This window comes from Sturnira hondurensis, unplaced genomic scaffold, assembly GCF_014824575.4.
Source record: "Sturnira hondurensis isolate 20B ecotype Veracruz unplaced genomic scaffold, ASM1482457v3 Scaffold0010428, whole genome shotgun sequence".
In the NCBI taxonomy this organism is placed as follows: Eukaryota; Metazoa; Chordata; class Mammalia; order Chiroptera; family Phyllostomidae; genus Sturnira; species Sturnira hondurensis.
The window spans coordinates 15,281,794-15,301,855 of NW_028083059.1; the positions used below are offsets into that span (position 1 = coordinate 15,281,794).

Below are 20,062 nucleotides of genomic sequence, written 5' to 3' on the forward strand. Positions count from 1 at the left end.
AAAGCTGTTTTTGAAACAGAATTAGAACTGTTTATTTTATTAAAAAGTTGACATAGATTATCTTTAGTGTTTATGACTTGCAAACTAAAGTATTTAATATTTAACATGTTTAAACACAAGGCGAAGCAGTTTGGTAATCAAAAGGAATAATTTGAATCATCCCTGAAAAATAAATTCATTATAATTAGGATATTTTAGAATATGATTAAAACATTTAAAAGAAAATGTATTCACCTTTCTTGTCATCAAAGTAGAGTGTCTGTTGAGCTGGATTTGACCACTGGAGGGAGGTGTTATCGTTCTGATCAACCCTGCAGGTCAGAATCGCAGTTCCTCCTTCAACGACGGTTACATTCTGTGTGAGTGGAAACTGCCCTTGGCTGCCTAAGAGGGGATTTAAAAACATGTTGATTAAATGAAAGTTAAAAAAATGCTTAACTTCCTAAGAGCTAATATTATATTTAACTGTTTGTTCCAAATAAAATTTAAACGAACCAAACAACAAAATTATGTATTACAAAAAGACAGAAAAATAATTAAAAATTCTTAATCAGAGGACAACAGTCTTAACATATAATTAGGACTCTGTTATAGACCCTTAACATTTTTTTAGAAATCCTTTTCCTTCTAGACACATAAATATTTATATTTTAATAGTAACATGAATATCATTAATTTATCTTGGCTTGCAATAATTATATACCTGGTTATCTTTGTTGATAAGGAATTGGAACAATTTTGGATGAATTGAACTCTTTAAAGCAGCAGAGAGAGCACATTAAATGCTTCCCTGGTAGCTTTTATAATTTTGAATAAAATCTATAAAATATGGATACTAGGACTTTAAATTCAATTTCTGATTAAGTAAATGTTTTGAAAATTCTATTCTATCAAGGTTTGTTGTTTGTGTAGCTGTTTTTAGAAGTACAAATCTGTGATAGAAAACAATATACATAGTTTTCAAAATGTTCATCTTACAGAATATCCATCAAACCTTAAAGTGATTACTCTACCTTAGGAAACAGAGATAATCTTTGCTCTTTTCTGAAGTGTTTATGTTTTGAGTATACATTTCTTTCATAATCAAGAAAAAACTTTTAAATGACCCTTGTCAACTTGCATATCATTAGAAATTAAGTTTTCCATCTTCCTAAGTATAGTTATTTATTAAAGTAATGCATGTATTAACTTTACTTAATAACAGCACTTCTGATAGTTAAAACAAAATTCTTGCACATGGAAACAAACATAATACATAAATTTCATCTCAGCACGATGAACTCTGCCAAGTTGAGTAACAATTATCAACATGGGTAAAAACATGTACTTTCTAGAGCCAGGTTAAAATACTCTTATGTGAGCAAGGTAGTTCATTAAGTCCCGAATATTTTACATATGCAAGAACATTATGATGACTTAATCACACCCATGAAATATATTTCCCTTTTTTCCTTTAGTTTTGTAATGATTCTATCATTACTACAAGCACCACTTGAGGTTATGCTGGAGATATTGGCATAAAGAATCTTATTACCAAGAAGCCTGTTGATTGTCACCATGAGAGGTGGAAGAGCCTGAAGGAGAAATTTTGTTTCCAGACCTAAATGACAGGATCTTGGAGGTTCAGGGCCACTTTCTGTAATTAGGCCTATCAAATATAAAAATCTGGTATCAGTAGGTTTGTCTCCTCAAGGCCAACCTCTTAGAGTCATTCTGGCAACTCCCCAGGATATCTCCCTATAATCTTTAGGGTGGAGTTTTTAAATTGAGGTTAGCAGATGTCTGGAAGAAATTCTTTGGTAGCTGACTTGAAAGTCAATAGGAGCCAGACTGGGATGTGTTTTGCCTTCAGCTCAGAGGTGACCTCTAGCAGGGAAACATGGAGAACTATCAATGTTGTGAAGTGAGGTGAGGCGAAAAACCACATCAAAAAAAACCCTGAACTAAAACAAAAAGGAGAAATAATTACCATGGATACAGGATTGGCAGCTCATAAATAAGAAGCTCAGAATAATTTTAAGATACATTACTTGAGTTCCCATGTATTGACCTAACGCTTAAATAAAACAATCTGGGGGAGAAGGGGATTCTTTAAGCAATAAAAAGTACACCACTGGTAATAAATAAACACAGTTCATCCCAGATGACAATTTGACTATCAACTAGTACATAAATAATACTATCGGCTTCTTTAAAAAAGTGAGGGGGAAAGCAGTGACACTTGCCACCATTTCATCTACTACATTTGCACAATAATTTCAAAACATCCCCACAAAAAATATTACCCATCTCATTTCACAGTAAAGTGAAATGGAGAGATGAAATGATTTTTCCATGGAATCCAATGAACTGTTCAGAGTTTGTTCTGAGAGTTCACTCTTTTATTCTTAGCTCTTCACAAAGGCTTCTGAGTCATAGCCAACATTATCAATATTTGTTTAAAAGTGAACCAAGACAACAGTGAAAAGTACAAATGAGTAAGCTCTTGAACAATGAAACTTTAAATTACATACCTAGCTGAAATATGCCCTCATAAATTTCAGTTATAACATTAGAATCAAGTAGGAGAGGATGTCATTATTGCCCTTAGATATCCTATTCTATTCAGAACTTACTTTTGACAATTATTTCAGTCTTTCCATATGGTCCATAGAAGAAAGAAATATTTCTGGGAGTCATCTACAAGCCAGGCTCTCTACATACTCCAGGACACCTGTCCTCCGTCCTTCACGGTAGGAGATCAGGACAGCTTTCCTCCAATTTCTCCCCATGTGGATTCTAACTTTAAAGTACGTTGCCTTCAGTTCTCTGGGACCTGCAGCCTAAAGTCCTTTTGGTCCAATAATTCAGTTTTTCCCTATAGACAGGAAACTCATGTTGAGAATCTACTAATCCTAAATGCCCTTAGGGTATGTGATTTGCCAAATTAATTCAAAAGCCAGTGTTGTGGGCAGTTAACAAGACCTTAAACTTCGGGATGATTTGAATTGCCTTTTAGTTATGCTTATGACCTGGAAAAAGCATCAAGTTAGCTGATCCTTTTGGCTTTTAACTTCTCGTGGCTCAATATCATCATTTAATTCCATCTCATAGAGTACAAAGAAATTACTAACTTTCTCACTTAGCAAAATTACTAGGCTACCACATTGAGGAGTCATCCCCAATACCTTCATCATACAGATATCTTGGGGGATCTGCTACATGGCTTTGCCTTGTGTGAGTCAACATCTGAAAGATACATAGAGGAAGAGAAATTTGCTGAGAAATCTGCAAAATAATTTGAAACTTCAGGAGAGAGTGTGAAGGCAGATTAGGCATGGCCCTGTGTACCACTGACAAGGATTTCTAAAATGCATTGTTCTTATCATTGAAGCCTTATTTTAACATGATCCTTCCTCTGGCTGAGCACACTACCATCCTAGGTTTCTGAGGAGTCATTGTTAACAAACAAGGTCATGACAAGATTTAAAGGAACAGAACTTCCAGGTGAGAATTGTCCAAGTTGTCTATTTTCCCAGTTTACCTCTTTCCATCATTTTCCTTCTGTCCTCTTTGTCTATCTCTTTTTATTATTTGCATAAATACCAGTCTCTCTTACTTGTTTTTAAACTAATTAAGGGCCAGGTAACAAGGATATCTTATTTATTTTGAAATTAGATATGTTGCTTAACATTCTTTTTTTAATTGAATATCTTTTTTATTGTTGTTCAAGCACAGCTGTCTCCATTTTCATCTTTTTTGTGAATCAGATTTCTCAGTGAGTACTCACTGTTCAAAACAAAAGCATCTTCTTCGAACAGCTGGCACTTGGAGAGGAGCCTCTGTTGGTTAGAATGGCTGCTGCAGTTGTTCGTGGTCAAAGTGGAGGAGCAGGGGAAACTAATTCTTCTCCCACAAAAATATGGAAAAATTAAACCCTGGCTGGTGTAGCTCAGTGGATTGAGCACGGGCCTGCAAACCACAAGATCACGGTTCGATTCCCAGTCAGGGCACATGCCTGAGTTGCAGGCCAGTTCCCAGCAGGGGACTCACGAGAGGCAACCATACATTGATATTTCTCTCCTTCTCTCCTTCCCTTCCTCTCTAAAGATAAATAAATAAAATCTTTAAAAAATATGGAAAAATTAAATCTGTAGATGAAAAAGAGGCTACGTACCACACCCAACAAGCTCAGGGGAGGCCTTACAAACTCAGAGACCTAAACTTACCACAAAGGATGGTCTAAAATGAAACTTTCTACTAAAAGCAGTTCAAGGGTGTGGTAGTCACATCTCAGGGCAGTATTCCTCCCACCCCCCAACAAAAGTCAGTCTTCACCTTAACCGAGCCTGTTGTCTTTTGGTACCTAAGATTACTTACCTGATAACATACCTTTGTAATGTTAAGCTAATTTCTTTTTTGCTGGACCCCTCAAAGCACTACCACACAATAAGAGCAGAGGCCGCAGATCCCCTCATTGTTATTATTATTATGTTCATTGCTAACTGTTAACTACCCCATACCTGCATACTTAAAAAAGAGAGAATGTATGTCTCTATTCATTTTTTAATCCAATCTAAGATATTTTCTCACTTTGTTTTCTCCCACCTCCCTAGTCTATCACCAGTGGATTTTATGTAACCCCCTTATGGCATTCCCTTTGATTCTGATGTATCGAGTAAGTGGTAAAACTGTCATTTTCCGATCATTGTCTCAATGCCCCAAGATTTTGCTTCCCACCCATGTCATGAGTTTGGTTCAAATAAACTAATAAACATTCTTACAGGTTTGGATGTGTCTTATGTTAACAAATCATAAATGCCTTTTATTTATAACATCTTAAGAGAAATTTTTACGTTGTACTTGAAAATCATGAAAGTTCCTAAGAAGATGTAACAGACAGTGTAACAGACAGATCTAACAGACAGTGACCTAGCACAGGCAAACTTAGGTGCTGCCAGTGCCCAAAACGGGAAAGGAATAGACAGACTGTGCCAAATATCTGCTCTTCAGGGCAAAAAAAAACACATAAAAGATAATAACTTTTCTTGACTATTAAATATAATAAACACTACTGAAGTCCTTTGAAGAAAATAGATTTCTGTGACTAAAACTATTTTACTTTCTCTCCATGGTGTAATTTCCCTTGCATCAACATTCATTTAATAATACGTGTAGATGCAAAAGGGGTTCTATAGAAAGCTACCTCACAGGATGATCTGATCATAAATCCCTAACTGGGCAGGTCATGCCTCAGGCCAATAACTTCTTTAGTAAAGATATTAAATCAGCCCTATCCATTATTTTTGTGCATGTAGGTGAACACACACTTTAGAAATGCATAAAAGAAGCTGCAGAATTGAGCATTTGATATATTGCTCCCTGGCATATGGCATATGTCCTTAGTCTGGCTCAAAGAAACTCTTATGAAAGTTCTCTAGAGGTTTGGATTTCTCTCTCCTTTTTGTTTGTTTGCCCTTCCTACGTCATGTTATCCCTCAACCATCATTAAACACAGCAGTAAACACATGGAAACATAGCTAATCTTAACCGAACATTCACAATATGCTAATTCTAAGTACATCCCCTTTAGCAAGGATTTAATTTTCATGCCAAAAATGCCATAATCTGTACCTTGGAAAGGAGGGAACAGATGCAAGAAGACCTTACATAATGTGTTCACAGTCACAGCGCTAGAAAAGGCAGGGTCAATCTTTGCACTCTTGCATCCCATCTACAGCTCTCACATGCTTAACCACAGAGCTGCTTTGGGAATAAAGTGAAAATGCTGACAAAATAATCATTATAAAGAAGTATGTAGTTTGCTGTCAAACATTTCAAAGATGCCATTGGACCATTTGCATCTCTTTTTAATAAACAGCTTCAACTTAAGTAAAAGCAGTGCTGTCTACAGCTGGCTCACTCACTCCAGTTGGTGAGAGACAACAGCCGTCTTCTCACTTCCTACTCAGTGAGACCTGTCGGTAGTTTGAAATTGACCACAGTGGGATGACTTTCACTATGAAAACTGGCAAACGACGCTAGCAAAGGTTTTTCTAGTTTTTTCTTCCACAGAGCCAGTAGTTAAATGTTTACAGTGCACCACTAAAGAAAGCATACTTGAGGGCTCTTGTCGGGCTGTTGCTTGCACTTTTAGTATAAATAAGGTATTTTTTTTTCCTGAAAACCAATTGATCTTTCTAATTCAGGTAAGGTCTGGAGGTTTTGAAGTCCCTTTTCTTCATATTGTGAGTGTCTACCTCAATTTTAGATTTTGCCTTTTCCTGAGATCATTTTTCAGCAGCCCTCTTTTCCCACCACTGTTCTTTCAGTAACACCTGTCAGATGAGATCTCCTCTTCTGATGTGGACAGTGATCTTTCACTACTAGTTTTCCTTACGCTGCCACTAACTAACACAAGTGGTTAAAAAACATTTAGCTTCGTTTTAGTATAATTATATGAAAATAATTGGCTTATTGTTATGAAGGACAATTTAGTGAAGAACAATTAGTCATATTCCAAAAAGATACTTTCCAGACCCTGTCTTTAAACAGAAGACTGAACAGCTGCTATTGTTCTTTCGATGCTTCCATCTGTCACATACTTAAGGAAAAAAATAGTCCAGTCCTTTCCTCGTCTAGATTAAGAATTACCAGGTACAGAATCAAGTGAACTGATTCTCAAGTCCTATTGACCTTAGTTAAGGGTTGTCCTCCCTTCATGTTTCAAACACACCTTTACTGTCTGGCCACCAAGAACCTAGCACGCTGTCGCATACGACATAAAGAATCCAATTCTAAATTATGGCCACCTGAACCTTGCTGACAGGCTGTGATGTGCCATCAGCATAAAGAAGCAATAAGCAAAGCACTGATGAGAGATCTTTGAATCCAGCTGTGTTGTTGAAAGAGCGCAGACAGGTGAAGATGTATGTTTGAACACTGATCTCAAAGCATGGCTCTGCTTCCAAAAACAGCATCATTCAAGCCTTGCTATCTCCTGAATGGAGGATGAGTAAAGGGAGTGGTTTTTTCCATTTCTCTTCCTGTGCTAAAGATTAAATTTGGGCTACAACAATGGATCAGTGCACACTGTGCATGGAGCTTACTTACTGAGAGCAATAATCACCTGAGATATATCTAGACAGACAGGCAGAGTTTGAGCCTTTGCACATCTGAGAGGGACTGTGTTATAGTCAGTGATTTTTCAGGATAAATGATCAAATTTTGTGGGCTATTTAACATGAACTGAGGACCCTCATTATTTTTCTTTCTGAAAATGAACAAAACTTCCTCAAAGAAAGAATCAGATTAAAAAACAGTAAAGAGGGACAAATAAAACAAGATATGAAAAGAATTTAAGGTCCTGTTTTTCAATAAGAAAGTGTAAATTTCTCATGCAATAAATAATGCCATGAATTTTCACCATTCCTTTTGGAATATACTTATGCCTAGTGAAATGCCATCTACAAAATAATTTAATTCAACAGAACTATTAGCACCAGAATGAAATGACATACGTGTTTTGATTTGTTTTAAGATATTTTATGTTCTCTCAAAAACCCCATTTTAAGTGCAAAATACTTGTATTAAGAATCTTGTATTTTATATGTGAAAAGTAAAGATACCAAATAGATCAGTATATACAAAATAAAGATTCTTAAATAGCAACCTCAATAAGAAATTACAGAAATAGGTAATTTGTTTTTAAATGAAATACAAATGTAGCCTACTAGTCTTTAGATCTTTCTCTCAACTATTCTCAGTTTTGTGCCTCTCTCTCTTTCTCTCTCTCTCAACTAGTTTGGGGTATTTATACAAAAAGACTGCATCTTAAAAAGTTCAAGATATTCTTGTTGCTTAAATTAAAGTCTAAAAGTATATCTAAATGCACACACAGCATGCTATTACTTCCACTAAATTACTAAAGGCATTCTAAACAAATAACCCTCCAATGCGGAAGTTGTGGCTCAGTGGTTGTGTGGACTAAAACACACATTGCATACTAAAGCCTATTGGACTGAAAAGCACAGATGTCATTAATGCAAGCTTAAAATTCTTAAGAGAAGTATGATGAATGCTCTATCTTGTCAGAAAGGAAATTAGAGAAAAAATTAAGACTGATAACTAAGTACAAAGTGTTTCCACCTATGGAATGTCCTTCTGTTATTTGCAATAGTTAGAATTCTCTAGTCATTGTTCTCATTACTTCTTCTAGCTTTTAGTTTTGTCTGCAAAACTAAGCATTCTATTTTTCTAGGCTACCACATATAGTTTATTTTTCTCTGATTCCACCTTATCTTTTTCAGATTCTGTTTGCCTTATAGAGTACAACACCTGGTATCCACCTTCTGTGCTGCCCCTCTGCCCAGCCATTATGGAGCACGGCCATCAGTCTGGTGCTGCTTGCCAGTTTCCATAGAGACAGGAAGTACTTTAGAGACCTATGTTCCATTGCAACTGCCAGACCAAAGCAGGAAAGGAACAAAACTGGCGGGCACTGGGTCTTGCAAGGCCAGGAAAGGTTGGAAGGGCTTCCTCCCCCTGATATCAGGTTGTAAGAGTGCCAGATTGACAGCTTCAGCGATTACAATGTTGTAGACCAGATCCTGGTGTTCACTGTAGCAGTTGTGCTCCTAACTCTCAGAGCAGAAACTCTTGTGTACCCAAAGCTTGGCCCTGGTCCTTTGTTGGCCTCTGATCCATGACAAAAGGCTGTTTCAGATTTACAGTGGCTCCCACAACTCCTGACCCAGAGAAAAAAAAAATTCTCCTGTAGAGATTTCACCTCTCTTTTTTAGAATGTGATACTAGGTTTTCCTGAACACTCATAGCAGACCAGGGGACCTATGGGATGACTATTGCATTGTTTTCATTGACCTACACAATGACGGTGAGTAGGTGACCCAGTTAACTACATTATATGAGAATTAGTAATCCTTTTCTATGTCTCTGATAGGATTTATAATTAAAGTTAATTCTTGATTATCGGTATCAAGACTGGCCCTAGAGAAATTTGCAATGTAGGTAAAATATAGTATTAGTGACTTCCTTTTCATTTAAAACTGTTTTTGTGTGATCGTGCAGCTCAACCTTCTGTATCATAAATATTACCAGCACAGTTATTCTTTCTACATAAAGATTCCTCATATTTTCCTATTATTTTTCTTTTTAATTATATTTTATTTATTATGCTATTACAGTTCCCCCAATTTTTCCCCCTTTGCCCTCCTCTATCCAGCACACCCCTCACTCCCTCATGTACACCCCACATCATTGTACATGTCCATGGGTCATGCACATAAGCTCTTTGGCAGCTCTATTTCCTCTACTGTATACCTTACATCCCCCTGGCTACTTCTGTTAACTTTATATTACTCAGTCATATCTCAAACTTTGCTTTCCTTAAATTACAAAATTCTAAGCTTCAGACAATATTTATAAAATCCTGGGAAACGTTGTTTTATGGCTGCTTGGTGTTCTCGCACAGTGGCTGTTTTGCTTCTTCATATTAAAACATTACCAAATTTAAAAAAATGTTCCCAACATTTTAACCCATATCTGTACAACATTGTTTTCTTCCATTCTTGGCTTGTTTTTCTGCTTTCCACCTTCCAAAATTCATAATAAACAAAAAAATTCTTTACATTTTATAGTTTAGTGAACTAGATTCAATATAAATATATCTAGTTGCACAAAGTAGACTTTTATGATCAAAATATTAAAATATATATTGTTTTTATTAATTTATTCATTTTCATTCATTCCCTAACATGTCTTAAGTTTTCTCAAAAATTAATAAAAAATAATTTGTTAAATAAGGACATACAGTTTCAAGACAAAAGTGAACTTTAGTTTTTCACATTGATATTCACAAGGTTACAAATAGGTTTTTCAAGTACAGAAGAATAAAAATAATGCAATATAGAAGAATATAAATATAGAAGAATATAATATAGAAGAATAAAAAGAATGTAATATAGAAGAATAAAAAGGAAAGGAAGTACTTTTACAATGAAAAGGGAACTATATCTCTTGCAAGGCAATACAAAAAAATAAGCAGATTTTGTAAATATTTCTATAACTTCAAAAGAGGCTTACATGGCAATTATTATGTATACATAAAGTCATTTTATCTTTCTAGAATACCATTTACAGGGTGAATAAGCAAAACTTAGAGCTGACGAGCTTTACTTGCTAACTAATGAACATTTGAGAGGCAGCCTTCCTGAGAAAATAAATTTATGACCACAATCACAGTCTGGTTCACTGTGAAGCTCAATCACATAACTAAATTCTAAATTGATATGTCAACCTGGAGGAAATATTTTGAAAAAAACACACAGATGGTAAGACTCTTCTGAAAACAGGATGAGGAATATAGTGCTGAGGGTTCAACCATCAATCTTCTAGGGGAAAAATGAACTGGGGGGCACATAACTGTTTAAAATCCAAGTCCCTGGGAAATAAATGAATCTTAGACCAACAAAAGGCGAAAATGATACAAATATTTTTGTTTCACCCAGTACGTTTTAGAAGGTTGATATATTTAAAGAAAGTTATATATATATATTTATATATATATGTATACAATACATTTTAAAATATTTAATAGCTTCAAGGAAAATTTAAATTCCTAATAATATTCTAGGAGCTCATTAATTAAAAAAACTAAAAAATAGAAAGTATCATTAAATCCTAATTACAAATATATAATTGTTTTAAATATACAAAATATAATTTGCAAAATAAGGTAAAGATAGTGAAGGCAGTTTAAATTGAGAAGATAATAGGACTTTAATCTGGTTTTCATACTGGCTTTTCCTAATTCCAAATCTAAAACAAAATAGTCCAACTCAAAATAATTGTTGCCTAACATATATTGCTAGCTAATGATTTTACTTCAGTGTAGTAAATATAACTTGGTAATATTTTTATTTTGGATTATGCAATGTATAGGCATAAATATATTAATTATTATCCAAGTCGCCTATATATTAATGTTCTTGTCATGTATTTGTCTCTGCAGAAAATTTAAATAATTTCATTTGTGCATTGAATAGATATATTCATATAAAAAGTGACATATATGTTGGTTTGGGTTATAACTCTTTGGATTATGGGATATAATAGAAAAAATTAGATGAATTTGATATGACATACAGGAAAATATATCAAACATATATAAAATATGATATCAAACATATAATCAGGTATAATCAGTTCATTTTAGGCATATGAACTATATATGTAATTAATGTTTTCTGATACTTATCTTTCACATTTATAGTAGATTTTGCCTATGAAATATGCTTCTATAACATTTATTTGATAAATATGTTTTGTGCCTAGAATGTACTTTACATTGTAGGTACTGGAAATACAACTGTGAATAAGCTAGAAACAGTGTTAAGTTTTATCTTTAGAACTTGCAGCCTAAATATGGACAATAACAATAAAATACAATCATATAAAGCAGCAATTTTCAACCAATTTTCCACTGCACAGTGGTATACCACAAGAATTTTTAAAACATATAATACCTGACTATTTAGTCATGGGCACTGACCTCTTTTTTCTTAGAGTGTGAAATAAAAAAAAGACAACAGCCAACACGGCAATGTCCATTCAGTGTGAATGAATCAAAATTATACCTATTTTTTGTTAATTCAGTACAGAATGCTTTTTTTTAGGCATGCCACAGGATTTTAGTAATTAGTTTATGTGTATCATTAAATGAAGAAAGTTGAAAACTAAGAAGGTGGTGACATTTCAACTGAAAGTGAAGTGGTGACAATGAACCAGCCACTTAAAAATTGCCAGAGGACAAGGATATTAGAAAGAGGAGCTAATATTCCAAAAAGTGCATTAGGTCATATAAAAGGGCTGGACCAACAGGAGAAATGAGGTTGGCTATTAAAGAAAGTGGGGCAGGGGTGGCGGGAAGGAAACCGATAAGCAAACTAAGTCTGGATTAGAAGAAATGAATGGGATGGCCCAGGATAAGGTATCAAAGCAAGTCAAGGCCAATTATGAAAAACATTCTTAGGTCATAAAGAGGAGTTTACATGTAATCTACATGCAATGGCAAGTCAATGAGGGATATGGCAAAGCTCAGTACACATTTTCAGAAGGTATTCTTTTTCTGTTAATGAATCATTATCCTCAAACTAAAGATTTTTTAAAAGATTTTTATGTTTTTATTTATTTTTAGAGAGAGGGGAAAAGAGGGAGAAAGTGAGAGAGAGAGAAACATCAATGTGAGAGAGAGACATGAATCAGTTGCCTCCTGTACAGGCCCCAATCAGGGAACTGAGCCCAGGGCATCTGCCCAGATAGGAATTGAGTAGGCAAGCTTTTGCCTTGTGAAATGATGCCCAACCAACTGAGCCACACCAGTCAGAGGGGCAGACCAAAGATTTTTTCATCTCAGAGATGACTCACTTCAAAAATTGTGTTTACAATAAAGAGAGTTATTGAGAACACATCAAAGAATCTATTAAATCATCTGGTAATTTATTTATAAATGTAACTAATCTCTTGGTATTTGTTTTGCACTGTAAATAACCTTCTAGTAAGTGGAAACCCATATTTTACTGATTTGAGCTTGTACTGAAACAGAATTGTTACCTATATTTTTAAATGCCTCTCTCTCTTCTATAGACAATGTATCCTTTAATTCCACTTTAAAATGTTACTGCCTGGGGAAGTTCCTTGTTATTAATAATGGAGAACTTCCATTTTACTGGCTATTTTTTAAAGCTGCAGTAGTTATCTAAAAGAAAATAATGCTATAAATACCATTTTTAAATAAATGAGTTCTCAAAAGACTACAGAAGTGAGGTAACAAACAAAACATTTCAGCTTTTCCCATTTAAGAGTGTATTTTATAAACTTTATAAAATGATTCTTCTTTTGACTAATATTTAGCAAGAAGAGTTTTCTTTTCCAATAACAAAATTTTTATGCCCAAAGTCACCAGTGGTATATAACCCCAAACATGTTTAAAGTCCTTAATAGCAGAGGCAGAAACTCCTATCACTCTTCATTTTCCAACACGTATTATTGGGCACAGTGAGCACCAATTTTTGAAAATGTGAACATTATGTAGAAAATAATATCACCACCACCACTGGCTGGTGTAGCTCAGTGGATTGAGCGCGGGCCTGTGACTCAGACGATCGCTGTTCGATTCTCAGTCAGGGCACATGCCTGGGTTGCAGGCCAGTTCCCTGCAGGCCAACTCCCAGCAGGGGACGCACGAAAGGCAACCATACATTGATGTTTCTCTCCCTCTCTCCTTCCCTTCCCCTCTAAAGATAAATAAATAAAATCTTTAAAAAAAGAAAATAATATCACCTTAATCATTTGAGTGTGCATCGATATGTAGCAACTTAAGAATCAACTTGGAATATTCCCTAAAACAAGCTCCCTTTTGAAAAAAAAAATGTGTAATAACAGAGTGGTTAATAAGATGTTCTTTTCACTGTTTGATCATTTCTGAATGCACAAAGATTTCATTAATGTTGATTTCACCCATCTTGTACATGTTTACATGTTTTGATGTTCAAGTCTTTTGTAGTGCCACATTAGATCTCAGGGAACATTGCCTATGAGAGCAAGTGGAAGCTGCTGTGGGGAAATATTAAAGTGCAATTTGATACTTTGGGTAGATTTACACATGTAAGTCAGCTCAGAGTTAAACTTCTGATAAGGCAGAGAAGAAATTAATGACATCTTACATTCTTTGGGGGGGGTTACTATATTTATCATATGTTAATGAGAAAATTAAGATGAAATGAAATTATTAAAATTAAACTTCAATAAAATAAATTAAACTGTAATGAAAAATACCTCATCTGAATACTTAAATTTGAAGAATGCTGGTTCTGGAGAGATACTTGCAAAATAATAAACAGAAAAAAATAAGTTCATAACAAAATCAATTGTATTTCCACTGTCACATTGAAAAGAAAGGGTAACAGCTGGCTCTTAGTCTTTTCTCTAGTCCCAGAAAACCCTAAAAAATTAACTCTTAGTTGAACCATCTTTGCTACTTAAGAAATAATACATGTATAACAGATGCAAAATAAAAGAGAACTGGAAAGGTTGCTGTGTCTAAGCATCTGTATTTCATTGTTGCAATGACTCATTGAATAACAAATCACCTGTATTGATAAGATGCAGTTGTATCAGAAAGTGGGAACTGATGACATAATCCTGAGAAGGTTGTGTGACTAGCAAGGCCAAAACGGCTGAATGGACTCGAGAGCGGAAGGCTTCTTACTGACTCAGTCCAGTCTTCACACCGAAAAGCCTTTCAAGGTGTCACAAAAGCTTTTCTAGTTGTTAATCTTTTTGTTGTACCACCTGTCTTTTCACTTTTGGGTAAACTTGTAGCTGGACACAAAGCCCGTTCTTTCTCATTGGTATCATTGTGTATGTGGAAGCAAGAATTGTATTTCTGCTCTAGCAAAGTGGACATTGAACCTATAATGCCAGATTGTTTTAAAAATGATATTTTTGCAGTCTATCTGATGAAATAGGCTCTTCCAATAAAACCTTGAAATGGTTCCTCTTTGTCTTGTTTCCTTTCCATGTCACGTTAGAACTAAACAGACCATAATATAGTTCATGAATTCTATATATAATTTGGACAACATATTTTTTTTCAAAATCATGGTCTTACATGGTTTAATAGATTTGAAACCAAAGGTGTGTCCTATGATAGATAGATAGATAGATAGATAGATGATAGATAGATGATAAATTTGGATAAGTAGATAACTTTCTTTTTATACACATTATATTAATAAAAATATATATTGCACTGATATATAGTATTGATATAAATTGAATTTTATCTCTCATGTTTAGATATCTACTGAGCAATGTGTTAATAAAAATTTTAATAAACTTTTTATTAGTCTGGATGTAACAGACTTTTCAAGTTTGCACATTGAATAGGATAAGCCACAGACTCACAGGACAATTGCTAAAAAATTTCCCAAAGTTCATGACTTTGGTGGCAACATGAAAATAAGTATACATTTTTTAATACAACTGCTTTCAAAATGGAATATATGTGTGTTTGTACGTAAAAAATGATCATTATATTTAGTTACAATTTATTAAGTTCACATTTGGCACTATACTCTCAAATCTCAGTATTGAAATCAATGACCAGCTAAATAACCTACAAAAATAACTTTATGAAAAAAATTGCACATATTTTTCTGACAAACTTTTTGTCATAGAGAACAGTATTAGCCAACTTTTCAAGTGTAAGGGTCAAATCTCTCTAAGCAAAGCTCTAAATGCATTGAATCCATCATTACTCAAAATGATCTAATTAATCATAAAATAATCCAATAAACTTTGCTATTTGTTAGAAATTAAATTTCATTAGTACTAAACTCATAATTTATAATGCCATGAAACTTACTTCAAAACTACAAAATGCTTATTTAATAAAGAAATTTTGACAAGTAATGTGCTTCCTTAATTTTTTCTTGATTAAGATGGTGTAGCCCCAGGGCACAGGAAATATCGACTCACATGACAGGGTTAATAAGCATCAACTCTCCTGCTGTCCTCAGCCAGCAAGCTGCTCACGCATCCAGCAGATGTTTCTACTATCTGGGCCAATGGAAACCTTATGGACCTTTTTCCCTTCATCTCCTCCCAGGAGCAAATGTTAACACAGCAGAAATGGGGATTCTTGCCAAATCGGAGGCAGAAGCATTGGTGAGCAAGTTGGGCACACCCTTATTTATAAATAGCGGTCATCAGTGGTTTGAATTAACAATTAAGCAATTGTTAATGACTTATTTTTGTTCATTTGGTATTTAATTTAACCAAAGTCACATAAGTCCTTCTGTTCATTAATAACAGCATTTACCCTAACATATAAATTGAATCTTTGGATATGCTAGTTTTTTTCTACAATAAACAAAAAAGTATTTATTTCTAATATATTTTTCTTATATAAATGGGAAAAAAACATCTAATCGTCAACTTGCCATTTACTAGGCTTAATTACATCTTGTTCATGTCATGTTAAAAAGTAGCAATAACAGGCCAGAATTTGATAAAATTTCCCCCCAAATAAATAAAGGGTTAAACTAAGTACTGTGCATTAAATTATTTTTTTCTTCTCTATTGAATTTCTTGGGGTGGTATTGGTGAATAAATGTATACAGGTTTTAGGTACATAATTCCGTAATATGTCATCTATGTATTGTAGTGTGTGTTCACCACTGAAGTCAAGCTATTCATGTGAATTGTAAATGGACTTTCTGGAAGAACACAATGGGATTAAATCACATAGCTGTTCCTCATCTCCCCACCCTCAATTTCACTGACACAGTGGCACGCCTATCAATGTTGTAAGTTTAGATTTTATCACCCATATTCAAATTCCATGTTTTTGAATTCTACATTGCCTCCACACAATTTTTTCCCTTTAATCAACATACAAATTTAAAGGGCAAGAGTTTTGTTTTTTTTAAAGGGGGACCATGTTTAGACTCTATATACAGCTCCCATTTATTAGAGCACAGAAGATATATGAGGTGAGCAAAAGTAGGTTTCCTGTTAACAAGCATGCAAAAATGAGTTTATTCTTGTATTCTTATTTATTCTTGTAATTATATATATTTCCATACATACAACTGTAAAACTACTTTTCCCCACTCTTGTATTTTCCACTGACAGATAAAAGTAGTTATAAAATAAATAGAAATTTTTTCACTAAATAACAATGCTTGTTAATTTTTATTTACTCCGACATTATTTATTAAACACCTACTATGAATAAGGCACAGTAAATGCAAATAAAAGGAAATAGCAAAGTGCATAAGCACACTACATAGTATAGTAGTTTACAGGAGCTGTTTCAATAAGGTCAGCATTAACCACGCCCTATAACACATTTGATGAACTCCAAAAGCTATGTGAGTAACTGTTGGACAGAAGCCTTGTTTTAATTTGTTTCCATAATTACTTTAGAAAGGGCATGTCATTTTGAGTAAAGTAGCTGAAAATGTTGGCAGTATTTTAAAATGTTGCCTGTGCATTGTACTTATGATAGTTGTGATTAGAAAAGATACTCACTCATATAAATTCTGAATGCCAAACATTTGTTTTCCCCCCTTGTATTCTAATTGTCAGACACAGAATTTTAAGTTCCTTTGAAGATTTTGTAGGTATTACTTAGTTTTGTGAGTGGGAATAGGAATTCATGGCCACGAGATGGAGGCCCTAAAGAGATTTAATTTTCTATAAAAAATATTCCTTGCAAGCTGTGCAAACAATCTTTGGTCAAACAAGGAATCAAGATAATAAAGATTTTACATTTCAGTGACACAATTCCTGGTTTTATAATTAAAAAACTCAACAAATAGACTATCTTTTCATTATCTATATTATATCTTAGATAGAAGGCTACAAAAAACTTTCCAAAGGCTCAGAATTAATTATATAGCAAATAAAATAAAAGAATTAACAGGTTCACCTCTTAATTGCCTGTACTATATAAGTCAATCAGAAATACTGTGTTATAAAAAAAAACAATGGATAGAGTGCCTAAGGAGGAAAGAGGTATTAAATATTACATAGTCAAAAATGAATAAGTCATTCTATTCAATACTTCTCCTTATTGGCTTAATAATTCTGGCACGTATCAAGTAACCACAAATGTGTATTAAGTTCATAAAATATTTAATTATTTCATTATTAAAATAACTTGAGGTTTAAAAATAGCAAGAAGACTTAAATACCAATAGATGAAGGGCTAAGTGGAATGAAAACAACTGAGAATGACCCTGGGTCTCAAGACAGATGATAGAATAGGTGGCAGGGTTACTAATTAAGATCTAGATATAAAAGGGAAAGTGGTATGTTTGTTGATTTTCTCTTTAGCAAAGCATCCCAAATATAGTGGCTTGTATCATTTTTGCAGTACGCATTTCTGTGAAGTGGCAGTTTATACTGAGTTCTACTGGATAGTCCTTCTGATTTCGGCTGTGTTAACATATCTATGGTCAGATGCCAGTCACCTGCTTATGGGGTCTCTGCTTCTAGGGATAAGCTGGCTCTCAGCTAGAGTGACAGTTGGTGACTGGGCTTGATTTTATGGCTCTTGGGTCCCAAGAGTACAGCCCAAAAAACAAGCACTTGCCAAGTCTCTCCTTGCTTTTATTTTGGCATTGCTCTATTGGCCAAAATTAGTCATAGGGTAAAGCCCAGAGTCAATGTGTAAAAAGACTTTCCAAGGGAAAAGATTTAATAGGGTAACATGCATATTTCTGTCTCTGTTATTGAACAGATATTGGCCAAGGAGCTTAAAGTAGTTGTTTATCAGAGAGGATGATGCATCTCAAAGCAAGAAAAAATTGTTTAAGAATGAAAGATTTTCATACCCCAAATGTTTCAGGAAAACCTAAGGAACTCCTATCTTTCACCACAGCATGGATAGAACTAGAGAGTATTATGTTAAGTGAAATAAGTCAGGTGGCGAAAGACGAATACCATGTGATCTCACCTATAAGAGGAACCTAATGAACAAACCAAACAAATGAGCAAATTAGAAGGAGAGGCATTGAAACAAGGAACAGACTGACAGGGACCAGAGAGGAGAGGGGAAGAGGGGCGAGGGCTAAGGGAGGACAGAAGGGGAAGGGCATACTTACTAATTAAAGAGTGAGTATAAATGACCCAAGGGCATGGACAACAGGATGGGGATTGACTGTGGGAGGGGGAGGGTTGTGGGACAGGAGGGGCAGCAGTTAGAATGGGGCAGGGAGGAATTGGGACAACAATAATAGAACAACAATAAAAAGGGATATATAAATAACGTTAAAAAAACAAGTTTAAAATAGATCAAAAACATGTTCCTTGTGCTTGGCCACCAATATACCTTAGCAGCTTTGCTGTGGAGAGATTAAATGGGAAAAAATGAAAAACAAACAAAAAACAAAAGCAGAATGCAATGTTTTAGGAGTGAGAGTCAATAGATGAAGATATTAACTGCAGCTATCAGTTTTCAAGAAACTTGATAATCAATGTGGAGATTTAACAGAGGCTGAAAGAGAATATAGAGTCTGAGGGAAATGTTTTGTTTTGTTTTGTTGCTAACTTCTTCATATAAGTGTAGCAATAATGCTATATACCCTTCATTGTAACTCAGTGGACTTCTGTCTGTCTTATGAACAGTTATTCTACAAATGTTTTCTTTGATCTACCGGGAAGATTGAGAAGGGTGAGAGCCACCTGCCGAAGGGTTTTCCCACTTCAGGAAAGGTACATCAGTGCAGGTGTAGGATTCTTAGCTCAGGAGCATGGTCGTCATACTCCAGTCAGCACAGTCCTCTTCCAATGAACGTGTTAGACTGATGGTCACACTCTCATTCTCCTATTGGTAGCATCAACAACTGAGAATGACCCTGGGTCTTAAGATAGATGATAGAATAGGTGGCAGGGCTACTAATTTGGATCTAGATATAAGAGGGAAAGTGGCATGTTTGTTGATTTTTCTCTTCAGCAAAAAAAACCTTAAAAATGCAAAGTCTAATGAGGTGAAATAACAGTATATTTCACTTCACATTGAAGATTTGTCTTAAACAATATTTGCCATTATTTTATTTAATAATTTTTTATTTAATTCTTGTTCAAGTACAGCTTTCTGTCTTATATTCCCAGCCCTGCCCGCCCCCCGCCCCATGCTCCCCACCTCCCTCCCCTTTCCACCCCCCACCCTTAGTTATTGTCCATGTGGCCTTTATACTTGTTCATGTGAGTCCCTCCCCTTTTCCCCTATGATTCTCTCCCCTCTCCCCTCTAGACCCTGTCAGCCTGTTCCCTATTTCAGTGTCTTTGGTCATATTTTGCTTGCTTGTTTGTTTTGTTTAGATCCCTGTTAATGGTGATATCATATGGTATTTGTCTTTCACCGCCTGGCTTATTTCGCTCAGCATAATGCTTGCCATTATTTTAAAATTATTATTTTTCTTAAATGCCAAAGAAGCCCCCAAATATCTTTTTCCCCTTTATAGTTTGTTGATCAAATGTTATTGGCCCACTT

At 34.7% G+C, this 20,062-nt stretch overlaps 1 protein-coding gene across 2 annotated transcripts in view; it reads right to left on the reverse strand.

Annotated features, from left to right (window-relative positions):
- CADM2 (cell adhesion molecule 2) overlaps positions 1-20,062 on the reverse strand; it is a 1,088,167-nt gene that overhangs the window by 251,879 nt on the left and 816,226 nt on the right. For both annotated transcript variants that reach the window (XM_037059021.1, XM_037059022.1), the window contains exon 2: positions 235-384. In XM_037059021.1, the coding sequence (XP_036914916.1) occupies positions 235-384 (150 nt within the window). The remainder of the gene's footprint in view (positions 1-234; positions 385-20,062) is intronic.